The sequence below is a fragment of the Budorcas taxicolor genome, chromosome 10, assembly GCF_023091745.1.
Source record: "Budorcas taxicolor isolate Tak-1 chromosome 10, Takin1.1, whole genome shotgun sequence".
NCBI lineage: Eukaryota > Metazoa > Chordata > Mammalia > Artiodactyla > Bovidae > Budorcas > Budorcas taxicolor.
The window spans coordinates 12,482,033-12,507,749 of record NC_068919.1 but is presented as its reverse complement, the minus strand read 5'-3'; the positions used below and the strand labels follow the sequence as shown (position 1 = coordinate 12,507,749).

General features: G+C 53.4%; 2 protein-coding genes across 3 annotated transcripts in view; both read left to right on the top strand.

Annotated features, from left to right (window-relative positions):
• IGDCC4 (immunoglobulin superfamily DCC subclass member 4) overlaps window positions 1-16,339 on the top strand; it is a 39,180-nt gene extending 22,841 nt beyond the window's left edge. Inside the window, exons 7-20 of one of the 2 annotated variants that reach the window (XM_052646658.1) lie at window positions 701-1,114; window positions 1,581-1,745; window positions 2,279-2,416; window positions 3,183-3,353; window positions 4,507-4,746; window positions 4,901-5,002; window positions 6,471-6,654; window positions 7,343-7,470; window positions 9,452-9,622; window positions 9,856-9,993; window positions 11,159-11,264; window positions 11,813-12,041; window positions 12,761-12,922; window positions 13,466-16,339. In XM_052646658.1, coding sequence (XP_052502618.1) covers window positions 701-1,114; window positions 1,581-1,745; window positions 2,279-2,416; window positions 3,183-3,353; window positions 4,507-4,746; window positions 4,901-5,002; window positions 6,471-6,654; window positions 7,343-7,470; window positions 9,452-9,622; window positions 9,856-9,993; window positions 11,159-11,264; window positions 11,813-12,041; window positions 12,761-12,922; window positions 13,466-13,879 — 2,762 coding nt within the window. In that variant the 3' untranslated portion in view covers window positions 13,880-16,339. Of the gene's footprint in view, window positions 1-700; window positions 1,115-1,580; window positions 1,746-2,278; window positions 2,417-3,179; window positions 3,354-4,506; window positions 4,747-4,900; window positions 5,003-6,470; window positions 6,655-7,342; window positions 7,471-9,451; window positions 9,623-9,855; window positions 9,994-11,158; window positions 11,265-11,812; window positions 12,042-12,760; window positions 12,923-13,465 lie in introns of both variants that reach the window. The other variant, XM_052646657.1, reaches the window with a different exon arrangement.
• A 6,247-nt stretch (window positions 16,340-22,586) lies between these two features.
• IGDCC3 (immunoglobulin superfamily DCC subclass member 3) overlaps window positions 22,587-25,717 on the top strand; it is a 39,566-nt gene continuing 36,435 nt past the window's right edge. Inside the window, exon 1 of the mRNA XM_052647198.1 lies at window positions 22,587-22,998. Within this exon, the coding sequence (XP_052503158.1) occupies window positions 22,587-22,998 (412 nt within the window). The remainder of the gene's footprint in view (window positions 22,999-25,717) is intronic.

The window sequence follows — 25,717 nt, the reverse complement described above, 5'->3', positions numbered from 1 at the left end:
GGTGAGATGGAGCAAAGGACCGGGGAGCAGGTGTAGGGAGAGACTGCATTGCGGCGGATTAGCGGGGCCTGAGCGCAGGAGGAATAGGAAGTGGGAAAACGGACAAGTGGGCGTGTCAGAGGCGACGGTGGAGAATGAAAAGGGAAGAAGATAAGGTTGAGGGGGGCGGGGTCCCAGCGCCTGGGGAGGAGTCCTTCGTAAGGGGGTGGGGTGCCTTGGAGGGGACAGACTAGGTAATTAGAGGAGACAAGTGTGGGAGGAGATTGGAGGACGGAGTTGAGGAAGAGGAGAGGGGTGATAAGGGGCATTGCTTGGGTTATTGGAGAGGTGGTCTGGGTGGGACCCGGGTAATGTGGGGAAGGATGAGAGTGAGGTTATTGGGGGGGGGGGGGTACATCTGATAGGTGTGGGGTCCTGGGAGGTAGGGGAGACGGAATAAGTGCAGGAGAAGGGTTAGATCCTGGAGAAGCCAGGGTATTTGGGGAGGCCGAGGAGGCCTGGAGAGAATGGTTAGTGTAGGGCCGGGGTAGAAGGAGGAAGCGAGCTAGAGCTGCGCTGCTGAGGGTATTTTAGGGGGACGGGTGAATCAGGGAGAGGTGAGAATGAGTGAGGGGCTGCGGGAGTCCCTTGGGTATTTGGAGGCGGGAGCAGGCCTCTAGCGGCGGGAGCGCACAGTCAGCGTCCCTCTCCGGTCCCCCAGCCGCTCCAGTCATCTCGCAGGCGCCGGAGGCGCTGTCGCGGACGCGGGCCAGCACCGCGCGCTTCGTGTGCCGCGCGTCCGGCGAGCCGCGGCCGTGGCTGCGCTGGCTGCACGACGGGGCGCCGCTGAGACCCAACGGGCGCGTCAAGGTGCAGGGCGGCGGCGGCAGCCTGGTCATCACGCAGATCCGCCTGCAGGACGCCGGCTACTACCAGTGCGTGGCCGAGAACGGCGCGGGAACGGCGTGCGCCGCTGCGCCGCTGGCGGTCGTGGTGCGCGAGGGGCTCCCCAGCGCCCCCACGCGGGTCACCGCCACGCCGCTGAGCAGCTCCGCCGTGCTGGTGGCCTGGGAGCGGCCCGAGCTCCACAGCGAGCAGATCATCGGCTTCTCCCTGCACTACCAGAAGGCGCGGGGTGCGTCTGCCCAGCAAAGGCCTACTGCAGGGCGTGCCTCCGCGGTGGGGGGTAGGGACGCGCACAGGCTGGATGATTGAAGGCTGCCTTTGGGATAGGATGGGATGGGGTGAGAGACCTGTGTGTAGATGTGGGTTAGCGCATTTCCCCTTCAGCGAGAGGAGCAGCGAGAGGATGCTTCTCCCAGGGAAAATGCCTTGGCATTCCTGGAGCCAGCTTGTTAATTGCAGCAGGAGTCACTTCAGTTACACGCTAGAGAAGACTTCTAACCAGTGGGAGGAACTAATACAGTGCGACTAGATGTCAGGGGAGTTTATAGTCTCCTACTCAGATGATCTGGAATGATTTAGCTAGAAAGAGGCTATTTCAGGGACTGGACAACATGAAGGATTCCCTAGACAGCTTTGAGCAGGGAAGCCTCTGGCGGTGGCCCTGTGACAGACACTTTGTCCCCTAACCCACTCAGGCGTGGACAATGTGGAATACCAGTTTGCAGTGAACAATGACACCACTGAGCTACAGGTTCGCGACCTGGAACCCAACACAGACTACGAGTTCTACGTGGTGGCCTACTCGCAGCTGGGGGCCAGCCGCACCTCCTCCCCAGCACTGGTCCACACACTGGATGATGGTAGGGCCTCTGCACCTGCCGTGGGCACCTTGGGCCCCAGGGAATTCCCTGGGGATGGTAGCTTAGCTTCTCTTAACTCCTGTATGCCAAGGTGCTTTTACATGCCTTGTGCCATCTTTTGTGCCCTGTAAAAGAGTGGGCAAGGGTTCATCTCCCTAATTTGCAGTTGGAGAAACTGAGGCCCAGAAAGTGAGTGACTTGCCCAAGGTCAATAGTGCAGCTGGGACTTGAGCCCAGGTTTCATGACTGCCTGTAATCAGGTGGCCCTTCGCTGCACCCAGGTACCATCCAGTCAGACAGGAGCCAGTGACAGTCTGCTGGATGTGGGAGACTGTGCTGGGGGAATGTCCTGGGAAGGCTGTCCCATCCTCTCCAGCTTGGGGCTCCCCTGAGAGGCTCCCTTTCCTCCCTCAGATCCTGGTCCTGGGCCTACTTCTGACTTGCTGTGTGACCTGGGCAAGTCTCTGGCCGCTCCTGGGCCTCACCTTCCACGTCGGTGGAGCAGAGCTCATGCTGATGTTCTTCTGTCTCAGTCCCCAGTGCAGCACCCCAGCTCTCCCTGTCCAGCCCCAACCCCTCGGACATCAGGGTGGCGTGGCTGCCCCTGCCTCCCAGCCTGAGCAATGGGCAGGTGGTGAAGTACAAGATAGAGTACGGTTTGGGAAAGGAAGGTGAGTGGGGGCAGGAATCAGTGAGGTGAGGGGTCGGTCAGAGCAGCTGGTGGAGTAGGGCAAGGTAAATCTAGAAAAGGGGAAGGTGGGCTGGGGGTTGAGAGGGCAGGAGCGGAAGAAAAGGCTCAATCAGAGGGCTCGCTCAAGACAGGGGTAGGGCTGGGGGCTAGCCCCACCTTCTGTACAGCGTAATCTGACAGTCCCTACTGCAGCCTCCTTGTCTGTGAAGTGAGGCAGGTGACCTAGGTAATCCCTGGGGTCCCTCCCAGCTTAGAAGGGATAGGGAGGTGCAGGGCTTGCTTGTGGGATTGAGGGAAATGAGGCATGGGTGAGGTGTTAGGACAGATGTCAAGAATCTCGGGGAGGAGGAATGAAATTGATGAAGACACAGGAGAAAGCAATTGGCTGGGGGCCAGGGGGCCAGGGCGAGGAGGGAGGGAAGGGTGAGGAAGGGAGCTTGGGTGGTCGATAGGGCTCTGGAAGGGAAGAGGCGGTGCTTGGTGGCTTCACAGTCAGCCCCTTGGGCCCATGCCCTGGTGTGTGTGGGCTGGCTCCTGGGGCAGTGGGGAGCGTGTGCCCTGATTCTCCCCACTGTGAGCCCAGGCTCATGGCTGGCATCAGCCAGGCTCAGAGACCTGGGCATTCACTGAAGCATGGAGTCCATCCAGGCACTGAGGGGTCAGGGCCTGAGGTGGAAGAGTCAGTGTAGGGGGGTTTAGGAGTTCTTAAGGGGGCCACCCAGAGCCAGTGTCTTCTGTCCCAGCAGATCAGATTTTCTCCACCGAGGTGCCGGGGAATGAGACGCAGTTTACGCTGAACTCGCTTCAGCCCAACAAGGTGTATCGAGTGCGGATTTCAGCTGGCACAGGGGCTGGCTACGGGGCGCCCTCCCAGTGGATGCAGCACAGGACGCCCAGTGTGCACAACCAGAGCCATGGTATGGGGTCAGAGGGGACAGGTGGGGTGATGTGAGTGACTGTGTGGGCGTTTGGGAGCCCTTGGAACCCAGACCGAACCACCCCCTGCATGAGAGATCTACCGTGGCTGCCCCTGCTCGATGGGTGAAGAGGCAAAGGGCTGGCGTTTGCAGACCCCTGGGCTCATGTATCCCTTCCATCTGCTGTGTGACCTTGGACAGACCATTCACAACTCCAAGACTTCACTTACTACTGCCAGGTGTATCATGAAGATTAATTAATATAAACAAAAGTTTGGTACATAATTAGAACTGGTTAAGTAGTAGCAAATAGGGGACTTCCCTGGCAGTCCAATGGTTACGAAGCCATGCTTCCACAGCAGGAGACACAGGTTTGATCCCTGGCTGGGGAACTAAGATTCCCATGTGCTGCACAGCACAGCTGGGAAAAAATAAATAAATAGTAGCTGCTTCTGTGACTATGACTGTTGTGGGTTTTGTTGAGAGGCCCAATAGTAGAGTGGTTAAATGAAGACAAAACCTGGCATACATACTATCTGTGTCACCTTGGGCAAGTTACTGGACTTCTCTAAGCCTCAGTTTTCTTATCTGTAAAATAGGGACACTAGTAGTTTTGTTATTTTGTAGGGTTGTGAGAATAAAGTTAAAATACATGCTCTGAAGTGCTTAGGACAGCATCAGACACACAGTGAGCCAACCCACTCTCAGGCTCCAAGGAGGTCTCCCCCCTCCGGTGGCTGCATCCCTCCTTCCTGGCTTCAGCAACCCCTCTGATCCCCTTGCCTGCTGGTGCCCATGCCTTCATCCCTTCAGAAGATTTATAGAGCCCTCCTCTAAGTCAGGTATTAACAGCCCTGCCCCAGAAGTGCTCTTGGCCAACCTCTTTGCAAACACCCAGGAGACGTCCCCGCCTTCCCAGCACTCTGGGCTTATGGAATAGTGAGTTCTCCTCTAGACCCAGCCTGGATCTGACCCTTAGGCTGGTGGCTGAGTGGTGAGATGTATTGGGAGAACTCTGGCAAGGGCCTCACTCAGTGCTGTCTTCCTGCTTTCTGCTTCCCCATGCTTCTTCCCTCCTCCCTTCCCCGGCCTCCCCTTCTTCCTTCTCCTTCATTCTCTCACTCCTCCTCCCTTCCTGCTCCTCCGCCCCCAGTCCCTTTTGCGCCCGCAGAGCTGAAGGTACGGGCAAGGATGGAGTCCCTGGTCGTGTCCTGGCAGCCACCCCCGCACCCCGCCCAGATCTCTGGCTACAAGCTGTACTGGCGAGAGGTGGGAGCGGAGGAGGAGGAGACGGACGGGGAGAGCCCTCCAGGGGGCCGTGGAGACCAGGCTTGGGATGTGGGGCCCGTCCGGCTCAAGAGGAAAGTGAAGCAGTATGAACTGACCCAGCTAGGTGAGGAGGCCCGCCCGGGGGGATGAGACGGACACAGGTCCAGCGGGGGGCTGGACAAGCTGGGCTGGTGGTTGGAGACGGAGTCTCTCAGGGGACGCGAGAATGACCCCGGAGGTTCCTCTAACCAGCGAGTGACCCCCGTGGCCTTCCCCAGTCCCTGGCCGGCTGTACGAGGTGAAGCTCGTGGCGTTCAACAAACATGAGGATGGCTATGCGGCAGTGTGGAAGGGCAAGACGGAGAAGGCCCCCACCCCAGGTGAGGAGGCTGGGGAAGCGGAGAGGGAGGGCTCGGTCAGCAGGGCCGCGCGTGGCCTCCTTTCCCTCTCCTCCGGGCCGGCCCTCGTGGGCAGGCCATCTGGAAGTTTCAGCCACCTACAAACCTGTTCTACTGGCTTGTTTAGATCATAGGGAGAAGCTCCCGCTTCTGCCTTATAGGTCCATGTTTTCATTATCCATGAGCAGTGCTAATTTGGAAGGTTTGGACAGAAAGAAACCCAATGGTTCATCAGTGACTTCTGGCCCCAAGTTTAACCTTTAAACAATTTTTAAGATGACCCACCTTCATCACACTATCTCTCAGATTATTCCTCTGCTCTAGGCAGGGAGGGCATCCCTATGTGGCCCTCCAGGAAACTGAGGCTCAGAGTCGGTTCAGGCTACTGTAACAAAACATCATAGGCTGAGTAGCTTACACAACCAACATTGACTTCTCACTGCTTTGGAGGCTGGGAAATCCAAGATCAAGGCCTTAGCCGAGTCAGTGTCTGGTGAAGACCCGCTTCCTGGTTCATAGACCATAGGCCATCTTCTCGCTGTGTCCTCACAGGGCAGAAAAAGGTCTAGAGAGTTCCCTAGGGTCTCTTTTATAAGGGCACTGTTATGGACAAAAAATCTGTGTCCCCCAGAATCCATACATTGAAACCCTACCCTCCAGTGTGATGTATTAGGAGGTAATTAGGATTAGATGATGTCATGAGGGTGGAACCCTCATGAATGGGGTTTGTACCCTTTTAAGAGTCACAAAGAGCTTGCTTCCCTTTTCTGCCCTGAAGATACAATGAAAAGTTGATAATCTATAACACAGTAGAGGGCCTTCACCAAAACTTGATCACAGACTCTGAAATTGTGAAAAATAAATTTCTGTTGTTTACCACCCAGTCTGTGGTTGTTATAGCGGTCCAAACAGACAGGACTCCACCATATGTTCAAATTTCAAAATAGGAACTTTGTGGGGGGACACAGACATTCATTCCATGACACTTCTATATACTTTACAAATATTAACTAGTTTAATCCTCTTAACAACCCTATGAAATGTACATACTATTATTAGCCCCACTGATGGAATAGAGAATGAAAACACAGAGAGGTTAATTAACTTCTCCATAGTCACACAGCCAGTACATGGCAGAGTTGGAATTTGAATCAGGACAGCCTGGCTCCAGAATCTATGCTCATAATTACCATGACTTGCTGCCTCTCTCTCTTACATTCTTACATACTAGTGTTCCAGAGTCTGCTTGCTGTATGCCCTTGGCCAAAATCACTTAAATCCTTGGGGGCCTCAGTTTCCTCATCCGTGAAGTGGAAATAAAGCATTATACCCAACTCACAGTATCACAAGTGAAGGGTAAAAGAAAGTGCCTTGGGAACTGCAAACCACAGTACATATTTCCAGATGAGTATCTTCCCTCCCTTCCCACACTCTAATTTTCACCCTCCAGACCTGCCCATCCAGAGGGGACCACCCTTGCCCCCTGCCCATGTCCATGCGGAATCAAACAGCTCTACCTCCATTTGGCTTCGGTGGAAAAAGCCAGACTTCACCACAGTCAAGATTGTCAACTACACTGTGCGCTTCAGCCCGTGGGGGCTCAGGAATGCCTCCCTGGTCACCTATTACACCAGGTGGGAAGAGGGGCTGTGAAGGAGCCGAGTGGAAGGGAAGAAGGCAGCAGGTAGTGACGAAGAAAGGGGCCTGAGGGTTCAGGGACATTCCATGACTCAGGTGTTAGACTAGGGGCACATTGAGAGTCTGATGGCCTGGTGGCGACAGATGGGAAAGGAGAGCCCATCCAGTCCTGTCCCCTCACTGGGGGGCTCAACCCTGGGAGACATCATGCAGGACAGACCTGTTTCTTCAGTCTCAGGTGATGGGGAAGAGACAGCCCAGCTGCTGTCCCGAGAGGCCCCCTGTTGGATGGGGAGTCAGAGACCTCTTGATCTCTGTTGTTTGGCAGACAAAACAAAACATAAAAAGCAATAGATATGTATTAATACGATTGCAGCTGAAGGAAAAGTTATGCATCTTTTCCTTTAAGTCAAGGAGAAGATGCATCAGAGAGGATTCTTTGGGTGGAGAATGACGTGGATTAACCCAGGAATATTTCTTGAAAGAGGGGCCCTGGCTTGGGGATTGGACTTGGAATCTGATATATACGTCCATCCATCCACATCTCTCTGCAGGTCTCTGGATGGTGTTGGTGGCCCCAGTGTCAGGGAGCAGATTCCCTGCCCGAGGCAGGGGTTGGGGCTGGGTTGGGGGAGGAGACTTGAAGGGGCCTGAGAGTCCTAGTTGCATTTCTTACCTCGGCAGCTCTGGAGAAGACATCCTCATTGGCGGGCTGAAGCCGTTCACCAAATACGAGTTTGCGGTACAGTCTCATGGCGTGGACATGGACGGGCCTTTCGGCTCCGTGGTAGAGCGCTCCACCCTGCCTGACCGTGAGTGGCCCCTCAGCCCCTTGACCACAATTCCATCTTTCACCAAACTCCTTGCCCCAGCAGCCCTCTTCTGAAATGCCCCTCAGAACCCCGTAAGTTCCTGTCACTCGCTTGGCATTTATGCTGGCAGTTCAGTGCTGGTCTTAACCATTTACTCACAGGCATGATCACGTGAGGTTTAGAGGAGCGGTTTCTTTTAAGAGGCTGTGCTGAGACCTCACTGAGCTGTGAAGAGGGCCGGCTCTGGAGGCAGGCGTCCTGGACTCTGCGTTTGGGTCCCCAGCGTGCCCCTGACACACAGGGAGACCTAGGCAGGCCCTTCCCCAGCAGGGCTTCTGGGTCCTCATCTGTAAAAAGGGAAGGTGGGACCATGAGCTCTGCAGGTCTGTGACTCTGGAATCCTCTGGAAACGCATCTGGAGACAAGTGGCTCTTTGTCCTCACAGCACAGCCTCTTAGGTTCTGCTGACGAGACAGTTCCCCATTCTATCAGCAGACCTTTGTTCCTGATCTGAGATAAGAAGACGTGTGTAGGGTAGGGTGGGGAGGCCATCCACCCTCATGAATGCGCTTTTTTTATTTTTTATTTATTTTTTAAATTTTAAAATCTTTAATTCTTACATGTGTTCCCAAATATGAACCCCCCTCCCACCTCCCTCCCCATAACATCTCTGTGGGTCATCCCCATGCACCAGCCCCAAGCGTGCTGTATCCTGCGTCAGACATAGACTGGCGATTCAATTCTTACATGATAGTATACATGAATGCGCTTTTTTTAAAAAAATGCTTACAAATTGTTTCTCACACACCCATGACCTCAGCTCAGGTGCTGTTAGTCCCTCAGCCGTGTCCAACTCTGCTCCTCACGGACCGAGGAGCCTGGCCATGGGATTCTCCAGGCAACAGTATTGGAGTGGGTTGCCATTCCTTCTCCAAGGGATCTTCCTGATCCAGAGATTGGACGTGGATCTCCTGCACTGCAGGCAGTTTCTTTACTGTCTGAGCCACCAGGGAAGCCCAAGAGCTCCGCTTATCGTGGTCTTGCACGTGGAGTTTAGGGAGCCTCAGTGTTTTCTCAGGGGAGACCATGACATGGAATCCCCAGCTCAATTGACCTGATTACAGAGGGGGGAATATTTTCTCCTTTCACAGATGGGGGAGACTAGAGCCTGAGAAGTGGGGAGTCACCTAGGGCCATTGAGGGTTCTGACAGCCCATGGTGCTGTGGCCTTTTTAAGCCTTACAGCCCTGGGTCCCCATCTCACTCTCTGTTGGGCCTTGAAAACCTGAGCTCCCAGATTTCTGTTGTTTCCCAACTCACTAGACACCTTTTGTCCCTCCTTTCTTCCCTCCCTTCCTCATTTACTCCTGCCCCGCTCCCGCCGCCACACCCCCCCCCCCCCCCCCCCCCCCCCCCGTCAACTTCTCTGAAAACAAAACACAAAGCCTTTCAAGGTGGTACTTCTCACATGAGGATTCCTGTGACTCTTAAGGTCCTGGGCCCGGGCAGGCGTACATGGAGGCTATACAGGGCATCAACCAATTTTGCTGAAGATTTGGGGTGGCAAGGGGAGTTAGGAACTTTATATTATATAGATATTAAATGTTACCATGGAAGAGATGAGTTTAAATGAAATGTGAGCCTTCCAAAAACTTTTGAGCTCTGCCCCCAGGTCCCCTGAGGACCAGCCAACCATCCTCAGCCCTTGGAAGTATTCGGGTGTGGAAATTTGAGGAGCTCTGCTCGAAAGAGTGGAAGAGAACTTCTAAGAGGGGCAGAATGGTGGCAAAGCCCCCCTCCCTAACTGTTTTCCAGGAATTCCCCAGTGAGAGACCTGACCTCATTTTGCTTTGTGGTCTGTGGTTTGTTCCAGTGAAGGCGGAAGCAAGGAGGCCATGCCTTCACACCCTGGCGCCCAGCTGCGCCCACAGCTGGGGCTGTCAGTGACCCTGCCTCTCCCGTCTCCTCCCCTGATACCCAGGGCCCTCGACACCCCCATCCGACCTGCGCCTGAGCCCCCTGACACCATCCACTGTCCGGCTGCATTGGTGCCCCCCCACAGAGCCCAACGGGGAGATCGTGGAGTATCTGATTCTCTACAGCAACAACCACACCCAGCCCGAGCACCAGTGGACCCTGCTCACCACAGAGGGTGAGTGCCCTCACCCCAGGACCTCTGAGCGTTTCCCCCCACCCCTTTCCAGCCTCCCCAGTGGCTGGGTTAGTACTGAGACAGCCACGGAGGTTTGTTCTAGGAGGAGCAGGCAGAAGCTGCTGCCTGGGTGGAAGCAGCAGGTCTTCCCAGGGCCACTTCCCAGCCCAGCCCTGCAGGCCACCCCCACCCGGGTCACCAACCCTGCTCTCCTTGGCTCCCCCGCCCCCCAGGAAACATCTTCAGTGCTGAGGTCCACGGCCTCGAGAGCGACACTAGGTACTTCTTCAAGATGGGGGCACGCACAGAGGTGGGGCCTGGGCCCTTCTCTGGCCTGCAGGATGTGATTACTCTCCAGGAGAAGCTCTCAGGTAAGAGGTGGAAAGGGAGGAAGGGGTGGGCTCCATCCTGGGGCAGCCCAAGCTCTCCAGAGGCCCCCAGAGCTGGCTTCTAATCCTGAAGTCATCTCCTCCAAGGCCTTGCGTTCAGGCACATGTTGTTGGACAGCTGCCCTCTCTATTTGGTGTGAAAGTGTTAGTTGCTCAGTCATGTCCGACTTTTTGTAACGTCATGGACTGTAGGCTCCTCTGTCCATGGAATCCTCCAGGCAAGAGTACTGGAGTGGCTAGCCATTCCCTTCTCCAGGGGATCTTCTTGACCCAGGGACCGAACCCAGCACTTCTGCATTATAGGTGATTCTTTACCGTCTGAACCACCAGGGAAGCCTGGTGTGGAGAGGACAAATTTGAAGGGGAAATAGGTGAGGTTCAGTGGTAATTCAGTCGAAAGGTCTGATTTGTGGGAGACTGACTTGGTTTCTTTGGGAGCTTACTTTCACTGGAGAACTGGCTTGAAGGGGCGATGAGCTTTGTATGGTGGAGGTCTTAGGCCATGAGACTGTCTACACCGTAATTTGCAGGGCCCAGTGTGAAAGGAAAATGTGGGACCCCTTATTAAAAAATGAAGAAGACAGACTTCCCTGGCAGTCTAGTGGTTAAGACTCCACACTCGCTCTGGAGGGGGCATGGGTTCGATCCCTGGTCAGGGAACTAAGATCCCAAATGCCGCACAGCAGCCACAAAAGAAAAAAATATCCTGTGTGCCACAGCTAAGACCTAGCATAGCCAAATAAATACATTTTTTAAAAAATGGGCAAGAATTTCAAGGTGGTGACAGCAGAGCATTAAACCAAGCCCAGAGCCCTTCTAAGCATGGGCCACATGCCACTGCACGTGTTACACACCTGCGAAACCAGCCCTGTTAGGCAGGCAAGAGGCATGTTTCACGGAAAGGACTGGTTGGTGGGGAGGAGCTCCAACTTCCAGATGTCCAATGGGGCTGACAGTTGGAGAGAGAGGTAGTGGTGGTCCCTGTGAGTCTGTGGACCCTCTGATCCTTGCATCAGAGATTTCACATGTCCAAAGGAAGAGACTCAGGCCAGTGGCCTCCAGAGGAAGCCCCAGGATGTCCTGGTCTATGAGCCTCGGGTTTTCTCCTGTCCTTGATCTGTTCCCTTCCCTCCCTCTCCCCTGCCAGACTCTTTGGATGTGCACTCAGTCACGGGCATCATCGTGGGCGTCTGCCTGGGCCTCCTCTGCCTCCTGGCCTGCATGTGTGCTGGCCTGCGCCGCAGCCCCCACAGGTGGGTGGAAGGACCAGTCTGACCACAGAGAGGAGCAACTTCCTCTGCAGAGAAGAGAGAGCAGGGAAAGTGGCTGTGACTTGCTCTAGCCCCTCCTGGGGGCCCCATTAAAGTTGTCTGGGATGAATGGGTTGGGGTGAGGTCCTCGTGAGCATGCGGAGCGGATTGGGTTTAGGGACGCCCCCAGCGTATCCCCTCAGTAAGGGCTGGCATAGCATAGCTGCCTCTCTCCTGCTTCCTTGCTGGTGGTTGTTAGTCGCTCAGTCGTGTCTAACTCTTTGTGATCTCATGGACTCCTTGGTAGCTGCTAGCGTCTTGCAAAGAGGGCCCCCAAATCTCCAGATGCCCAGAGCCCGAGGAGAAAGGATCTCAGTGCAGTGTGACAGCTGTTGTGAACAGTCACAGAATTTCTTATCCATTGCACAGACGGTGAAATTAAGTCTCAGAGATGGGTAGGAACCTGCCCAGGGACATAGGCTGGACTAATCCCAATCCCAGCCCTGCCCCTCTCTTTGACCACACTGTCTGTTCCCCATCTTCCCTTCCAGAGAAGCCCTCCCAGGGCTGTCCTCCTCGGCCACTGCTGGGAACCCCACACTGTACTCCCGAGCCCGCCTGGCCCCCCCCAGCCCCCCAGCTGTCCATGAACTGGAGTCCCTTGTGCACCCTCGTCCCCAGGACTGGTCCTCACCGCCCTCCGACATCGAGGACAGGGCTGAAGTGCACAGCCTTATGGGTGGTGGCGCTTCTGCCGCCCGGGGTCACTCCAAGAGAAAGGTGAGCCTGGAGCCGGGGAGGTCCGAGCCCCACACAGCAGTTCATTCCCAAATAGGACACTAGGGGGCGCGAGAGCACGCTGTGTGACCCTGTGAGAGGCCCGCTCCCCCTCCCCTCCCTGGACCAGCTGCAGAAGAAAAGGCTCTCCCTCCTCTTTTTGGCAAGGCAGGGAAGCAGATGGGCCTCCATCTCTGGCAGAATAGGTCAGCCTGGTTCTCAGGAAGGAGGGGAGAGCCCCCGAGGGGCTGTTGGCGGGTGACTCAAGGTGGCCAGAACACACCTCATGCTGGGAGCTGGGGAGAGCTCTAAGACCCAGTTCTCCCCAGTGTGGGGGAAGGAGGCTGGTCGGGTAGGCTGTGGCCAGGTAGGACAGGGACCCAGATGAGGTGCGTCCACACAGGGAGGGTCCTGTCCATGCTGGCAGTGGTGGCTCGTCCTGCATTTTCTGACCAGCCAGCTCGAACCCCTAAGTCCTTTCTCACCCTCTCCCTGCCTCTGTGGTGAAGGAGACCTTGCCTGGCTCAGAAACTCCTGGACTGTTCTGCAGGAGCATCTTTCTACCCTCAAATCCACCCCCAGACTCAGCCCATTCTGTGCCTGTCCCCATTGCCTTGGGGAGGGAAGTAGAAAGGGGGCCAAGAGTCTGTGGAGGGGGCTCCAGCCGTTTCCTGGGTATATCCCCAGCCAAGCCCTCAGCTCTTGCTTCTTTCTCTGTGCAGATCTCCTGGGCTCAGCCCGGTGGGCCCAACTGGGCAGGTTCCTGGGCAGGCTGTGAGCTGCCCCAGGCAGGCCCCATGCCCTCTCTGACTCGGGCCCTGCTGCCCCCTGCTGGAACTGGGCAGACACTGCTGCTGCAGGCTCTGGTGTACGAGGCCATAAAGGTCAGTGTCCTGGAAAGAAAGGGGGAGGGAAGGAGAGAAGCTCCCATGCTTGTTAAGAGCAAGTAGTGAATCCTCTGGAGACCCCTGGTGGTAACATCCCCGGGGGTAAAAGTCGAGCCTGGAGACCCCCGGAGCCTCTAAAGGTGAGTGGGTGGAGGGCAGGCCAGTGTTTGGGAGAGCAGGCCAGTGTTTGGGAAGACAGTCCCTCCTCGAGCTAGGCAGAAGTGGGCCACTGCAGAATTCCCACGGATCTGAGGGTGCACCAATCTGACTGCATTCAGCCCTTCTTCGTGTTCACGGACCCCTGCCTGTATCTGGTATTTCTGAAATTCTGTGACAAGGGCAGATCGTAGTGTTTCCCTGCCTTCCCCTGGATCTGATCACCATCTCCTAGAGGACAGTCACTGTTCTTCCCTTACCAACTCCCGCATGATATATAAAGGGCTCCAGGCTGGGGGTCAGCCTCTCTACACCCCGAGAGTGACAGTCATTCTTCTGACGGTCACGCTCAGTGATGGTTTTTGTGTTCTCTGCTCTGACCAGGGCAACGGGAGGAAGAAGCCTCCCCCAGCCTGCAGGAACCAGGTGGAGGCTGAAGTCATCGTCCACTCTGACTTTAGTGCATCCAATGGGACCCCTGACCTCCACCTCCAAGACCTGGAGCCTGAAGATTCCTTGCCTTCAGAGGCTCCTGACCTCACTTCAAGTGTTGTGGATCTCGGTCAAGGGGAAGACTGGCTGGACCGGGAGCCAGGAGGGTGTGAGCAAGCAGCCCCTGGGCCAGACAGACTCACCTGCCTGCCAGAGGCAGCCAGCGATACTTGCCCCTACTCGGACCTCCAGTCCAGTGAGGCTCTGGAGGAGGCCCCTGGGAACAACTGCCAGCCAAAGGCCCCCTGCCCTCCAGGAGCCAGCCCAAGCCTGCCCAAAGCCCCAGTCCCGTCCTCCTCTACTTAGCTCCCCTAGAGGGCACCGTTTGGGACAGGCTGGTTTGGATCATGCGATATGACGCGTGTGGCTACACGTGTACTCGTCTCTGCCTGCAAGTCATCAAGCCACTTGGAGCCTCCTGGGGTGCTTTGGCTCGGGGAGAGGAAGGATTGGATTATTCACTCCCCCCATACTCTGTGACACATGTGACGCACAGTTACATGTGATGTGCACATGTGTGAAGCACATGTGTGTGTGCTGGTTGGTGAGCTGGGAAGCTCTGGGCCAGGCAGTGCTCACTGTGGCCTAATTGATCCTCCAGGTCAGGACACTGCCCCAGAGTGGTCTGTCCCCAGCCCTGCGGGCCCCTACTCTGTCACCCAGCCTTTTATTACACACTCTGAGAGTGTCTCCAATGCCTTGTCTGACAAAGACAGCCCCGGCCCACTTTCCGGTTGGGCTGGGCTGAGTGCAAGTAGGCTCTGAATGCCTGACACTTTAGTTGCATCACCTCCCATCTGCCATGTGCCCCGAGCCCAAATTGAGAGGGTGTCTCCAGCTCCCCTCGGAGCGAGTCTGCACCTAATTTTGTAATTGGGGAAGTGCCTGCTTTTGAAAATCTGCTTTCTCTTGCTCTTCCTTCTCTCCTCCCCCTCACTCCTCTAAGGTCTTGTTTCTCTGTGCCCCTGTTCTCCGGGGCTCTGTCCTCTCCTCTCTGGGGCTTCTGTCTGTCCCTGCTGTCTCTCTCTCGCCTCTCCCACACTGTGTCATGTGGCTCTCCTGCCTGGGTTCAGTCTCAGCACCCTTCCCTCACAACACGACTACCTCATGTCTGTTTGGGGCCGTGATGGGACTCCTGTGTCCGCCGTCCACTTCAGCCATCATCCTCCTGCCCCTGCTTCTCTGTGCCTCTGTAGACCCCATCCCTAGGCAGACTGCACACCCCCAGTGCGGGTTGGGAGAGGACTTTTCAGCTTCCCTTGCATCTTTCTCCCTGGGATTGAGACTGGAGGGTTCTCCTTAGAGAGGATAAATGCAAGTCATCCTTGGGTGTTTTGAGACAGGGAAGGGGGAACATGACCCAGAGGCTTGGGATACAATTATTCCCTCCCTTCCATGTGGTAAGTCTGGTTTGCTGGACAGAGGCATTTGAGGCACCTTCCTTCCCAGCTGGAGCTTGAAAGGGAGAACGGGGTGGGAATTAGGGACTGGGCAGCCCCTTCGCTTCCCACTCTGTGCACCTTGTCCAGGAACTGACAGGGTGGGGCTGGGAGGAATCTCATTCTCTAGGGTGCTGGAAGTAGGGTCTTCGCACAGGACAAGGGTGATGGGCTCATTTCATTTTGCTCTTTCTTTAAATTCAGTCCTGAAGTCATTTTCTGTTGACCCCCCACACAGGGACAAGCCTGACTTGTTTCATTTGTTTGATTTTGCACCTCAGCCTCTCAGAGGACCATTTAGGACTTGGTCTCTTCTCCCTGAATTCACCTTTTTTTCCACAGAGCAGCAAGCACATCAAGGGTTAACTCTGGCTTCTGAGCCGAATTAGAAATAACCAGTCTATCTTTCTTTTTTTTTTTAATGGTGAAATGTCTCTCCGTGGAGTTGCAGCTTCCTCAGACCCTTTCAGCATCTGTGTTTATTACACTCGGGTGTCACTCAGGTTTGACACCCGCACCTACATTTCCTCCTCCTCCCCCTTCAGGCAGCCTATGATAACACTAAAGATTATTAATGTTGGTTTTGTATCTCGTTAAGGACAGAACTGTCATTTGTACTATTTCTGTAGCATTCAGCATTGCTGTGGCTAACACTACTGTATATGTTTCATCAGTGCTCTGAAGGTCAAAAGCCTCATTTTATTTGGCTGCTTTGATTTTTTTTCTTTTTTTTCCTAAAGGGGGAAAAAAAAAAAAAATGTCCTGAATTAAATAGCTGTTTTAACAGTAGGCTCTTAGCATTACACCACATAGTCATTTTTCATGTTCTTGTTTAACAGGCACTGAGGTTCTGGTTTAAATTAAATAGCTGCAAATGAGACAATTTATAACCCATTAGGTTGGGTGGAAAATTGTTTCTCAAAAGCAAATAAGTAATAAATCTGGTATCTGCCTATAACTCACAGTTGATAAGAACATGGCCATTACTCACTAGCATTATATATGATTTGGGCTCTGGGTAATTTGGAAGTGTTAGGTTTGTGTCTTTGTAGCAGTATTTTTATTAGAAAAGAGTCCATTGGCCTTTTACAGGGTATTAATCCTTTTGTCACCTACCATGGATGCCTTATGGTTTTTGAGTCTCATTTAAAAACCTTTTCTTGATGCATGACAAGTATAATCGGTACCTGCTCATTTATTTGTCTGTAGTTTTGCTGTATTATTTAATTATTTTTCCAGCATTTTTTCTCCTTACAATTATGATATTCTTTAGTGTTAAGCCAGTGCATTGATCATATATCTGTCCCTGTAATGAATTAATAAACTATTTTCCAAAAATGTTCTTGTTTTTAGAACCAAGTGACTAGAATTTCTTCAGCCTTTCTGCCCTAAAGAATGTATTTCTTACCAGGATGGGAAATGTTGAGTTTTGAGCAGAAGAGCAGGTGGTTATAAGAAAGAACTGGACTTTCTCTGAAGAAGAGGGAACCTTTGTACACTGTTGATGGGAGTGTAAATTGGTGTAGTCACTGTGGCAAACAGTATGGAGGTTTCTCAAAAAACTAAAAATGGAACCACCATATGACCCAGCATTTCAACTCCTGGGTATGTAACATAACAAAAACACTAATTTGAGAAGATATGTGCATGTCAGTGTTCACAGCAGCATTATTCACAATTGCCAAGATATGGAAGCATCCTAAATGTTCATCAACAGATGAGTGGAGAGAGACAATGTGGTATGGTTAAGCAATGAAATACTGCTGCGGCTGCTGCTAAGTCACTTCAGTCATGTCCTACTCTGTGCGACCCCGTAGACGGCAGCCCACCAGGCTCCCCCATCCCTGGGATTCTCCTGGCAAGAATAGTGGAGTGGGTTGCCATTTCCTTTTCCAATGCATGAAAGTGAAAAGTCAAAGTGAAGTCGCTCAGTCGTGTCCAACTCTTAGCGACCCCAGGGACTGCAGCCTTCCAGGCTCCTCCGTCCATGGGATTTTCCAGGCAAGAGTACTGGAGTGGGGTGCCATGGCCTTCTCCAATGAAATACTACTCAGCCATAAAAGAGAATGAAGTTTTGCCACTTGCAGCAACATGGATGGACTTGGAGGGTATCATGCCAAGTGAAATAAGTTAAAGACAAATACTCTATTACTTATATGTGGAATCTAAAAAATATGACAAACCAGTGAATATAACAAAAAAGAAACAGACTCAGGGATAGAGAAAACAAGCTAGTGGTTACCGTGGGGAGAGGGGAAGGAGCAAGATAGGGTAGGTCCATACTACTATTTATAAAATAAGCTCCACGGATATGTTGCGAAATACAGGGAATAGAGCCAGAATTTTATAACTGTAAATGGAGTATGACCTTTAAAATTATGAATCACTGTATTGTACATTTGTAACTTATATAATATTGTACATCAACTATATTTCAATAAAGTAAATAGGTTACTCAGACTCCTAGGATAGGAACTACTCCCCTCACCTCAAAAAAGGAACTGAACCATCTCCCTCCCTCAACAGGCACTTAGAAAAAACACCTGAACTTAGGAAAGATGCTTTCTTTGATGGCATTCTTTTAGGCTCTTCAAGGATCTCTTTTCATCTGGACACACATTTTTTTTAACTTTGTCGATGCAAGGGAGGAGTGAACCACCAAACTCCAGAGATTGGGTTCGACAAATCTTCTTTGTATAAATCTGGCTTCCAAAATGGCCCGTGATGCCCATTCACACATATGGGTGCAGTACCTATGAGCTCAGAGACCCACACATGCGCTCTCACCTTCACAATCATGCTGGTGTCCATTAACTCAAACCTAGGCACGATAGTCATATACCAGACTCCACGCTTATACCCCACACACACCTCAGGATTACACTTGGCAACTGCTCTGCTAGGATCTTTATAGTGCCTGGACTGTGGGTGTTTTTCTACTGCGGGGAACCAAGAACCAGAGGCCTTCCTGCCCAGGACCACCCCCAAAGTGGCTGGTGAACCAGCCCTGAGTTAATTGACACATTGTAGGGGGAGATACTGCACATTTTGCATGCAGGAGAATAGCCATTATTTGCATATCACTCTCAGACCAAGCGTTGTGATAAAGAAGAATTAAACACTTGTCAAAATGAATTTAAAATGACAGCAACTCAGGACACCCATTTGACCTCTCCTGAGTCTAGGACAAGCCAAGAAGGGGTTGTTAAGAATTCAAACCCTGCAGGAGGGAGTTTCAGGCCTTTCGGCCCAGGGAAGGCCCCCACCCCTCCGTTTCCTATGGCCAATAGAGGCTCATCCTTCCTGCCCTTCCTTGTAACGAAATTGGTTTGGGACTTCGGTGTGTTCCCTGACCCTGAATTTTTCCATTGCCTCCTACTGCTTGCTCATATGTCTCAAGTCCTGTTCATCTTCCAGTTGCTACTATGGAGTCCTTGGGCTGCACAAACCCCATCACTAGTAAACTTACCTGATTTCTGGAGGCCCTTTCTTTACCTATCTGCATCAGAGTTAGTTTTATATATGTTAACACTCCTGCTCTGCAATTCCACAGTTGGTATCAAAAGAGAGATGTAATTACTCCTCTGCCTGACCAATTCAATGCCAATAGCTGAGTAAGGCAGAGACTACTCTCTTTAAACCTCTTGCTCCTCGAACTTAGTAGATGCTCAGTAATTTTGATGGACTAGCACATCATGCTGAACTCAACAGATCATTTAATAGCGAGTGGCCAAGACTGATGGTCTCTGCAGGCGAGCGCGGGGCTGTATCTCCTAAGAGGCATGCCTATCTCCCGTAACAATCCTTACCTGAGACTGATGTCGTCTCCTTTTACCTTCCCTGACATGAAACATTGAGTCTTTGTGGCATAGAAGTGTTATTGGGAATGTTAACTTTCAGTGTGCTATTCCAGTTATCAGGTCATTTGTCATGACCTGTATCCTTTACATTTCCTTGAGGGTGAGCAGGGGAGACAGGATATCTTTATCTTTCAGATGAGCTCTGAGAGTGACTGCCCGGGTTTGCTGAACTAACCAGCAGGGAGAAGTGGGGTCAGAACCCGGCTTACTTTAGCGTTCTCATTGTCCTGTTAGGTCTGCTCTCTCAGGGCCCTGGACCAAGCCGCCTTCCCACTCTTCCTCCCTCCTGTCCACCCAAGCGCCACAACTCTTCGGTCTAAAGAGGCCAACCTTGCAGCTAAACGTCCTAACCTTTGGGTGGAAGAACCAGAAACCCATGGAAAACCGAATCTTTGACAACTTTGTGCAGCTTTTAGGGAATTGTCTCGACAATACAGACTTGGACACGGTGCAGAAGGGCGCAGCAGAAAGAGTGGGTAGGAGAGAATCCGGCAGCTTTGCGTGTTTCTCCGCAACCCGGTCCTACTCCGCAGTCCACTGGGTTTCCACTCCCCCAGCCCCCCAAGTTCGGAGCTGGCCCGCGGGGAGGGGTCCGGGGCTGCAGCTCTGGATGGCGCCCGCCGCTCCGGCCCCAGTTCAAAGCGCAGGGGGCGCGTCCGCCGCGCAGCCGGGAATGTCCGGCCGCTTAAAGCGCTCGCCGGCTCTTTTGTTCCCCAGACCCGGCCTCCGGGGAGAAGGGGCTGGGGGAGGGGACCGGGAGGGGAAGGAAGAGGGGCGGCGGGCGGCGGGCGGCGGGAGGGCGGGGCGGGTGGTGAGAGTGCGGAGCGCGCACCCCGGGCGAGGCTGACAGATCGCCCGGGTGGGTGCAAGATGGCGCAAGCGGCCGCGCTCGCCCTGCGCCCCCGGAGCTCCTAGGCAGGCATGTGGCCCCAGCCCCCAGCCGCCCGGGCTCGGCCCCGGCCGGAGCCCCGGCCCCGGCCCCGGCGCCGGCCCCGCGGGACACTGTGAGCCGCGAGAGGCCCCAGAGCCGCGCGTCGCCGATCCGAGCGGACCGCGAGCCCCATGGCTGCCTCGCGCGCCGCGCCCCCCGCGCCGCCGGCCCCGGCTCCTGCTGCCGCTGCTGCCGTTGCTACTGTTGCCCGCGCCAAGCGACGGTGAGCCAGGGCGCCCGCGGTGCGGCGGCTGGGGCCCGAGCCCCGGAAAGCGCGAGAAGGGAGTAAGCGGGCGCGGGGGGCGGACCTGGGGAGAGCGGCGCGGACCTGCCGGCGGACCGCGGGCTGGAGGGACTTGCCCAAGAAGGGGAGACGAGCGGGACGGGGAGGAGCCGGGGGAGAGGGCGCGGAGGCCCGGCTGCCGGGAACGCGGAGCCAGGCGATGCTGAGGATGGACCCCCCCCCCCCCCAGATGAGAGCCTCACATTCAGTCCGCCGCGGCTCCAAGACTCAGTAGTGTCCGAGCCCGGACCAAGCGGCGAGGAGCGCGGCAAAGCAGGGGATCGGCGGGCAGGCTGGAGTTGGGGAGAGGGGGGAACGAGCCTTGGGAGACCGCAGGGCTGAGTCCGGTCCGAGGGGCGAGTTGGGGAGCGCGGAGCCCGGGTGGGCACCGAGTGGCCCGCGGTGGCCGAGGTTAGGAAACCGCCGACCCCGGGGGCGGAGTCCGGGACTGAGCGGGCTGAGATGGGTGAAGAGAGCGCGTTGTGGGTTTGGAGAGGGACTGGGACGCGGAGTGCGAGAGAGCGATCGAGGAAGAAAGAGGTCCCCGGCTGGCCGTGCGTGGGGAGGGGGAGACACCCTGCGAGCTGAGGAAAGGAAAGAGAAGCCGACCGAGGGCGAGAGAGCGGCGGGGATGCCCACGTGCCCGCCCTGCCCCGGAGGGAGCACACGCAGAGCTCGGGGTCTGCGGGCTTTGCTGCCCGGAGCTCCGTCACCACCACCCCGTTCCCTCAGGGGCTGTAACGGGCCCATTTCATGCGAGAGAGGTGAAAATCTAGTCGCTTCCCCTCCCACCCCAAGTTCTCAGCAGACACTCCTCTGGGCAGTATTCTCTCCCCTCTTAGCTCCGGAGAAGCAGGATGTCGCAAGCGCATCTAGTAGAAAGTTTATCCATCCCCCAGTTGCTACTAAAATACCGGGGTTGGGGTGCGGAGCCGAGGCAGCTGAAACGCAAGTCTTGGGAAGGATGGGAAGGGATCTGGAGGGGCGTGACCCTCAAATATCTTAAAATACGAATTACACTTCCCTGAAGGTGGGGGAAACGCCCCTCGCCGCAGCGCTCCTCCTCCTTTCTCCCCCTCACTGCCCGTCTCCCCGCAGCCAGGGAGGGCGCTGGCGGGTGAAGGGAGGGGCCCGCTCCGGGATCACTAGTTGCCCAGAAATGTGGAGGGGGTTTGTGGCTGCCTTCTCAGCCCAGGTGGGTTCGTTTCCCCAGGACTGAAGTTGTAACTGGTCTGGTAAGTTGCTCGCTGGAGAAGTTGGAGACTTGGCATCATGCCTGGGCTTGGAGCTCTCGTCCCTCCTCTCCCACTTCTGGTTCCCTGATCACCCTCATCTTCTCCCTTCTCTTCCTCCCCCTCGTCTTCCCCGTTTCCAGTTCCTTTCTCTTCTGCAGGAGTGAAGAGGTTGCTGGGAGAAAGGTTCTAGGAGCCTCCTTCTTTCTGAATTTTGAGAAATTGGAGTAGATGTTTGGTATCCCTCATCCTCTTTATGGCAAAGGCAAAACAAACGGAACTGCCAAACCCCAGAGCATCCTAGGGGTGGGCCAGTGGAGCTGGACCATAACCTGGCCTGTACCCAGTCCTAGACCCACACACCCTTCTCCCTGTTCAGATGGTGTTGTCAGCAAAAAGAAGCAGCGATTTATTACCATCTCACTTTATATTTGTTCAGAAATTTTAACTTTTCATAGTGCCTTTACGCCTGTAGGTCATATTTAACATAGGGCTTCCCTGGGGGCTCAGTGGTGAAGAACCCACCTGCCATTGCAGGAGACGTAAGAGATGTGGGTTTGATCCCAGGTTGGGAAGGTCCTAGAGGAGGGCATGGCAACCCTCTCCAGGATTCTTGCTTGGAGAATTCCATGGACAGAGAAACCTGGTGGGCCACAGGTCATGGAGTTGCGAAGTTGGACTGGAGTGACTGAATGACTGAAGTGACTTAGCACGTACAAACGACACAAGCCATATTGTTGTTCCTTATTTAAACAGATGAGGATGGAGAAGCCAGGGCATATTGAATACTTTACCTGAGGTCACACTGTGAAAGTCTGTGCGGCTCCAGTGTTTAACCAGGTGGCCACAGAAGTGGCAGCAGCTATGCTGGAATCAGTCTTGCTTTTAGGTCCCAGACTTGTAACTATTAACTCTGAGGTCTCCGACAAGCTGCTTCACACCTCTGGGCTTCAGTTTCCTTTTCTGTAAAAGATATGAATAAAGACCTCGTGCCACAATTATACAGTCCATGCACCACAATGAAGATCTTGCAGCTGCAATGCAGCCAAGTAAATAAATATTTTTTAAAAACATACAAATAAAAGAAAGGTGGTAGAAATAATATCCATCTCTCTGAGACGGTCTGTTGATTAAGTAACTGTACTGCATGAGATGGTACTTCATAAGGCAGAAATTTCTATATATTAATAGAGATTCCAGGCATGAGATGACCCTTCATAATGCATACATTTCTATATATTAATAGAGACTCCAATTAATATTGCAGAATGATGGGGATGGGACACTCAGATCCAGAGAACTTGGAAGCCCTGTGTTTTCAAGTTCATTCCACACTAACTTCTCCTTTTACTCTCTCTCCCTCTCCTGATGCAGGTCTTGGCCACTCTGCTGAACTGGCATTTGCTGTGGAGCCAAGCGATGATGTTGCAGTCCCTGGGCAGCCCATAATGCTGGGCTGCAAGGTAGAGGGGACTCCTCCAGTGCGAATCACCTGGAGGAAGAATGGGGTGGAGCTGGCGGACAGTACCCACTCCACTGTGCTGGCCAATGGATCCTTGATGATCCGCCACTTCCTGCTGGATGGAGGAGGCAGCCCTTCAGATGAGGGGGACTATGAGTGTGTGGCTCAGAACCGCTTTGGGCTGGTGGTCAGTCGGAAGGCTCGAATCCAGGCTGCAAGTAAGTGGGTGCCCTTACTTTTTTTTCCCCCAGGTCATGGAGGGATAAAGGGAGCAGTTCCATCTTATGTAGCTTCTGGAGAACTGTTTCAGCATGGATCAGTTGAGAGGAGCATAGCAGCAATTTGCAGTGGTGGAATTATATCATTTACTCATTTAACTGATTGGAATGCAATTTGACAAGAATGTAGCCAAACACTCTTGTAGGAAAAGGGAGAGAGAAAGCCAGCTTTATTCAGCTCTTGGTTCAGTGTGTCTTAGCTTCCATATGCCTGTATATTATGAGCATCCCAGTCTTTTGAGTATGATTTTTGTGTTTAAAGATAAACTTTGGGGGTGATTTAAGAAGATTTTGAAGGGTAATTTTGATTACATGCAGTTTTTAATTACGTGCTGACTTTCAAACCTTTGGGGTAGAATAAACCTCACTGTACCAGTGATAACATTCTGAAGCTTCAGCAATTTGCTTTACAAAAAATATGATAGAATAATTTCAGGGTTAACACAGTGATGATATTCCCCTCACTCACCTTCCTGCTGGTGTACTTTAAAAAAAAAATTCAGCTTTATTGAGGTGTAATTGATAATAAAATTATAAGATATTTAAAGCGTACATTATGATACACTTTACTTGATATTTGGTGTGCTTTTTTGATTGGGAGAGAAGAGGTGTTTCATCTCTAGAATTGTGCTTAGCTGATGGACCAGCAGTCATTGTGATGATGAAATTATGGTCGTCCTCTACTGCTTTGTCCTGCCAAAGGTCTGCTGTTGCTGTTTAATCTGTGTACACTCATAGGTATTATCACATAAACCAAAATTATTTATGTATCTTGGGAAGGTGGCAAGCTATGAGGGTGGAAGTCTGCTCACAGACTTCTGGTTCTTTCTTTTTTTTTTGGCTATGTTGCTCAGCATGTGGAATCTTAGTTCCCTGACCAGGGATCAAACCTACATCTCCTGCATTAGAAGCAGGGAGTCTTAACCACTGGACTGCCAGGGAAGTCCCAAGAACCACTGCTTTTGAGAAAGGGTAAAAGTTTTGCCAAGTGGAAAATGTTCTGCATCCCATAATCTCTGTACTTCTGGGTGGTGTCCCTTAAAAAGGCTGCTTTAATTTTGGTTGGTAATCATTCAAATTAATGCTTATTAAACACTTGCTGCGTACTGGGCATCCTGCCCAGGTGCTCTATATGAATTATCTTATTTAGTCATTGTGTTGACACTGGAAGCTAGGCAGTCATCATCCTCATTTTACAGATGAGAACTCTGAGACTTAGGGGGATTGGCGACCTTCTGGTGAGCAGAGAATCCGGGACTGCAGCTTAGGTGTTCTGAATCCTGAAGCCTCCCACTTAACCCTTGTGGCACGCTGCCTCCTCCCTGTCTGATCACTGACCAATTTCTTCCTGGCTCCGAGGGCATTTGCACAGTTGCTCTGAACGGCTGGCGAGTGATGAATTGTTCCGGGGCAGGAGGCCTCTCCTTGGGTTTAAGATGCTCCTTTGTTCTAAGGAAGACTCCTCTAGGCCCCCATATGGAGCTCTCTGGGACGCGGCCCTGGACCTTGAGACGGAATCACTTCTGGCTCAGCAACCCCTCATCCTCCAGCCCTCCTGGCCGTGTAGGGGAGGCTGGTGCATCTTCCGAGCAGATGGCTGGGTGTGAGGAGGGAAAGTGGGGACAGAGAGTGGGGACCCAAGGAAGCTTGTTGGACAGAAGAGAAGAGACTTCTCAGGGAGCTCTCCCTGGCCTGCGTCAACTCCGAGGGCCTGATGGCTCCTGCATCACCAGCCTAGACTTCTGGGAGATAAATCCCCAGGTGTTTATATAGAGCTAATCGTAAATGTGCTTTTCTATAAATGGTAATACCTTCAAGATGTTCAGCCTCCTTAAACTCCTAACAGTATAAGCAGTTGAGCTGTGGGCTCTGGCTGCGGGGAGGGCCAGCAGGTGAGCTCAGCTTGGTTAAGCCTCTGGGGTCCTGGGGACAGCTGGGGATTTGTCTCCAAACCCTGGCAGTCTGATACGGGTTCTCTCCCCAGCAAGGCTTGTGGCCCCTCGGGGAAGGCTTGGACGGTTGGATCCCCTTTCCTCACGTCACAGGCTCATGTCCCTGTGAGGTTTTAGAAACCTCCAAAGCTGATTAGCCGCCTGGGTTCTCTCCTTCGGTAACAACGCCCTGCCCATGTGCCCATAGGCTGGGCAGATGTCGTATGACATAGGAGGAGGCCTTCTGAAAGGGTGTGAGGTGCCCTCCAGAGCCCCTGCTTCTCCTGCCTGCTCCACAGGGGCTGACGGGGCAGGAGGATGCTAAGCACCCCTCACAGACACACAGTCCACCCAGCGCACCCGGTGAGGCAGGTCGGTGTGGGGCACCAGCCAGAGGCCGATGGCTGGGAACACCTCCTCTTCCATCCAGTGGGCCTGGATCCTTGGGGGCTTCAGTAGCAAAGGTCTGCTGTCAGGGATGAAGTGGCTCAGGGTCCTAGGAATACTCATGCTTCCAGCATGTCTGGTTTCTCTGCCTTGTTGTTCCATGTGGTTATAGCCTGGGGGCTGAAAATTGCGACACTTGGGAAGGAAGAGATCCTAGACAAGTTAATCTTTCCATGGCCCAGTGTCCTCACCTGTGAAATGTACATATAATCCTACTTTGTGGGATGGTGGTAAGGACTAGCACACTCCACGCTTTGCCTGGCACAGAGTTGGTACTCAGT